The 5272-nt window shown below is 31.4% G+C and overlaps 1 protein-coding gene across 1 annotated transcript; it reads left to right on the top strand.

Moving 5' to 3' along the window:
* Positions 1 to 592: 592 nt before the first annotated feature.
* On the top strand, positions 593 to 1201 carry LOC140436028 (uncharacterized). Its single transcript, XM_072524740.1, has one exon. It carries the CDS (start codon positions 593 to 595, stop codon positions 1199 to 1201), a length of 609 nt encoding a protein of 202 aa, XP_072380841.1.
* Positions 1202 to 5272: the final 4071 nt, after the last annotated feature.

Here is a 5272-nt window from a genome sequence, read left to right on the forward strand (position 1 = left end):
ATTATTGACGATGATTCTGTAACCAAGGAGACTAAAGAAAATGATAGATTCTTGAAAGTAAGACCATTGTTGGATCAAATTCAAAGGGATTGTCTGAATAATGAAAGAACTGAAAAAGTGTCAATCGATGAGCAAATGATTTCCTTTCATGGAAAAGTATTAATGAGACAGTTTGTGCGAGGAAAACCTAACCCTGTAGGATTGAAGAATTTTGTCATGACGACTACGGGGGGGATTCCACTTGATTTTTACATATATGAAGGTAAAGGCAGATTTATTGAATCCAACTTGGTACTTACACCAGAACGGCTGGATATCAGGGGAAGGGTTGTTTTAAAACTTACAGATACTCTGCCAGTAGAAGTATCTATTTTTGTTGACAGATATTTTACGTCAAAAATATTGATGATGCATTACATTCACGGAAGCTTTATGTAACAGGAACACTAATGAAAAATAGAATACCAAAAACTGATGTGACATTTAAAGCAGATAAAGATCTAAGAAAATCAGGAAGAGCCTCCCACGATATGCTCGTTGACAAAGACAACAAAATAGATGTTGAAAATGGTTTGATTCCAAACCAATCTATATGGCTTCATCAGCATTTGGAGCTGAACCCTTGGGATTGTGTAGGCGCTGGTCGGTAAAAGATAAAAAATACATAGAAATAAATCGTCTAGCAGTGATTAAGCATTACAATGAAAGCATGGGTGGAGTATCTTTGCTGGATAGGATTGTGTCAAAGTACCCTATGAGCAGTAAAACAGATAAATGGATAATACGATGTATTTACGCCTTGATTGATTTTTGTGCTGCAGTTAGTTGGCTACAATACAAGAAAGATTGTTTAGCTGCAGAAACTTCCAAAAAACATATTCAAGATTACCTGTCATTTAAGTTTTCGCTTGCTAGGTCGCTCTTGTACTCCAAGAACAGAAGTGAACCCACATCCGACGAAATTGACGAAGAACATGAAAATGTAACCAAAAAAAGAAGAAGGACTGCACCAATCCCTGATAAACGCTTACGGTCAAAGGAAGCTAAACACCTCCCAGAATTCGTTAATGAAAGCCAAAAATCAAGATCAAAATGCAGGTATCCTGGATGCCACAACCTGATGTTTGTCAAATGTGCCCGGTGCAAGGTTTTTTTATGTTGTAGTGTCAATAGAAATTGTTTAACTAAATTTCATCAATAAAAATGATAACTGAATATTAATTTTTTGTTGTCAGTCCAGACCCAAAATATCACTAGTGATACTACAATTTTTGTAAAAAACCAAAAGGGTTTTTTTTATTTTTTATGATTAGTAATCCCAAATTGTAACATTCTTTTGATTGGCAACAAAAAAATCACTGCAATTCATGTTTGGGTCCGAGGAGGATAACTGGATGCTTTTTAGTATGAGAAACTATAATTTAATGCATACTTTGACAAAGCTGGTAGAGAGCGTTGCATATGCCACATATGTGGTATAAATTTGCGCTTAACTTTTTTGCTCTTTAAGTTAGCGGTATTTGTGTCGAAAAATATTAAAGATACATTATTTGTAACACAAAAAAAGATATACGTGTTAATAACTTCAAAACTCAACAGTTTTCGAGATATAGTATATTTGAAGAATAAGCTGGAGTAAATTCTCAGAATACTCATCTTCGAACCTCGAAATACATAGGCGTGCACATCTTTTAACTAAAACGTAATCTTAAAAGAAAAGTTTGCATTAAATTTAATTTGATATTTAGAACAAAGAAATTAATCCAATTCAATACTGGTTTAAAATAAAAAGATACACATAAAAAGAATAAAAATTCTATTATTTGTGAAACATACAGTTAATATAAAATAATAAAATACAATAAATTATACTGAAACGTAAAATACATACACAAAAACTGTAAGTTCTTATATATTTCTATTAATAAACAATAATATCCTTAATAATACTAATAATATTGGAAATTAGAATGAAAATTATATTAGCAATGAAAAATAAATAAAAAATAAACAATGAAGTTGACGGTAATTAGTTCAAATGTAAAATAAACTTCTGAGCTACAGTTTAAAGTTAAGCTTCCTCATATTCTGTTTCAGACGAAGTGTTATCCGATCCGGGATGAATTAATATAGGTTCTATACTGCTATCTATTATATGATAAATCTCCCACATATTTTTCTCAATATCCATAACGTGATTAATACATTTTTGTCAATGTTCAGTCGTTACTTCGGATACTGATTTATGAAGAAGATTAGTAACATCTGACAATTTAAAAATTGTATTATTTCGAGCAACGTTACCTTTAACTTCAGCCCATACTAATTCAATCGGATTTAGCTCGCAATGATACGGTGGTAGGCGAAATATTTCAATTCCTCGTTTTTTGGCTATCTTCTCAATGACATATTTTTTATAATTTTGTTTATTAATTTTAGCAAGCTCTAATAATTCTGCTTTTGTCATTTTACCGTCAAAGATTAAATTCTTAGAAGTTAACCCCATTGCAATTTCATCTTTCCTCCATTGAGTAGTTGGTAAACGTTCAACTAATCTAGAGTGGTAACTTGTGTCCATCACAATAACTGAATTTTTAGGTATGAATTCAATTATCTGTTCGAAATATTCTTCAAATACGTCTCCGTTCATCTCTTCGTGATAATCACAGGTCTTTTTGATTCAAACAAAAGTAAACCCTCCTTAAGAAATCCATTCATACTACCTATATGGGTAACAATTAATCGTCGACCTTTATCTGTTGGTTCCTTGAAACCAGTTGAATATCCTTCCAAAAATGCTTGTCGACATGTTTTTATAGTTTTGTCTTTCCAAAATCTTCCTACAGTATGCCCTTCATTAACCCACGTTTCATCTAAATAATAAATGTTAACAATCGATAAGCATTGACTGTCTGCCCACTTTTTCATACTTAAAGTTTAACTCATGCAAAACTTTCCAAAGTTTGTCTCTACTTATTGTGGGTAAATCGAGATCGTCGGTAATGGCTTGTAAAACTTTATCTCCTCCTTCTAAGTGCCTTCTCTGTTGAGGTTGGCGATCAATATGGCAAATTTCTGCCAAAAAACTTTATCAAGTTGGTATTTGCTTGTTAAAAAAAAATTAGTGGACCATTCTACGAATTGCATTTTTCGAAAAATTCATCCACATTCACTTTCAACAATTTTGGTCTTCCTGGTCTCGGTTTGGGCGGCATTATACCAGCTGATTTTTCCTCTTTTAAAATGTTATATATAGTTCATTTTGAATATCCCATTACTTTAGACGAAATTTCAACTTTACTATCAACAGTATTGGAAGGATTGTGTTGCTTAAAATAATTGTAGACATTAAGGATAACACTCTTTTCGTTAAATGATAAATTATTTAACTTTAATTTTTTAACTGGTGTATAATCACACGTTAATTCCATATTCTATAAACTCACTATTCACTCTTGCAAAAAAACAACTGTGTCAGATCTCTTCACTCGCTTATAATCAACTGAACAAAAATTTTCTGATATTAATGAATGGCTATTTAAAGGCCATTAACCATTTTATTAATCATTGGTTTTCCAAACAAAATCGAAATTTATACTATTTAAGATAGCGTTCACATTTATCAGAAACCATCTTTCGCTAATCGACTTTTTCTATCTAAACTATCAAAAGACCATTAACTAAATACCAATGTATTTAATAAAGTGTTATAGGATTTAACATCAAATATTTTACGTTGCATATTAAATTAAAATCAAAATAAAATACATGTTATTTATAAACCAAATTACGTTCCATAAAATATCGTTCCATATTAAATAGCATTGATTGGTTTAAAAAAAACTGCTCTAGTCAGGGGCCGAGTAAGGCTTAAGCTATCTATGGTTTGTTAGAACAGTGAGCGACGTATAACTCACAGTCAGTCGAAAAGCTACTTTTGTTAGAACAGTGCGCAGCGCACGGCATACACGTACAGCAGAATCTGTTGTACTCGACTCACGGCAGTTTTGGCAGTTTTGGGTGAGTCGGTTTGTTAGAGTAGTTCGCATACATTTATATTCTGTCGCGCTCGACAAAATAAGTTTAGAAATTAGTTTCACGTTTATTCTCTCAAAGGTTGTACGTTTAGAAAAATGAATTCTCGCAAACTTAAAACAATAATTTTATTACTCCAAGAAATGCTTGTGATCGTTATTTCTATTATATCGAAAGATTTACAACTCAAAATAGTAAACGAAATAAAGAAAGCCAAATTTCACCCTCTAATAATTATATTATTGATTCAACACCTGATATATTTCACGTATATCAACTAACCGTCATTATTCGCTATGTTCAAGTGGTGCAAAGAATGATTTTTGGAATTTCTACCTATATTTTCTCATACGGGTGAAAACTTAAAGAAAGTTATTTTAGAATTTTTAAATAATTTATATTTACACATCACGTTTTGTATGAGTTGTAATAATGCATTTAATATCTCTGGTAAATATAAGGGACTCCAATCCAGAATAAAACAACATATTTTATTGTCCATTCGAGATTCGAGATTTCAAGATCAGACATTTTGAATTATTTTTAATTTTTTTGTGAAAAAATGCCTTAATTAGGGATTTTTTTTTTCTAAAAGACTACCAAATTAGTTGCAATTCTATAAAAAGCTTTATAATCTTTAAACTTTCAAGTACAAGTAAGAATATTTTAACAAGAATAAATGGATTCTATCTTGCTCAAAACATGGAACTAAATAGATCGAATATGCATTTCGAGCAATCGGTCGCTGTTGATATCTAGTGAGCGTCTATGGTCATTATCGGAGATGATGACACGACGAAACATCAGAGATATTGGTCTAAACACTTTATTAAACATATTACTATAAACATTTTTTTTAAATATATATACTTTTTTCAAAAAATGCAGTTACATAACACTAGCTGGCTATAGTATACAAAAAATTATTGGACAAGGAAATTATAACTGTCAGCTGTGAAACATTATGTTACACTTTAGTCATAATCCTACATCACATTTGACACACATAGTGCGAATACTTGAACTACAACCTTCGCCACATCGACGCCTCTTATTATTGGGAATGTTTGTCAAAAAACGGTCTGTTTTGTCCTATCTTAAGATTGGCTGAACATATCTGAATCTGAATTCTAGTTGGATAAGCTGTGTTTGATGTTTACACTTTCTTGAATACCAATCATTGACTATAGCAGCATTTAGTTGCCAAGTAATAATTGACCACCACCACTTTTTTCTA

The sequence above is a fragment of the Diabrotica undecimpunctata genome, chromosome 3 (genome assembly GCF_040954645.1).
Source record: "Diabrotica undecimpunctata isolate CICGRU chromosome 3, icDiaUnde3, whole genome shotgun sequence".
Classification (NCBI taxonomy): Eukaryota; Metazoa; Arthropoda; class Insecta; order Coleoptera; family Chrysomelidae; genus Diabrotica; species Diabrotica undecimpunctata.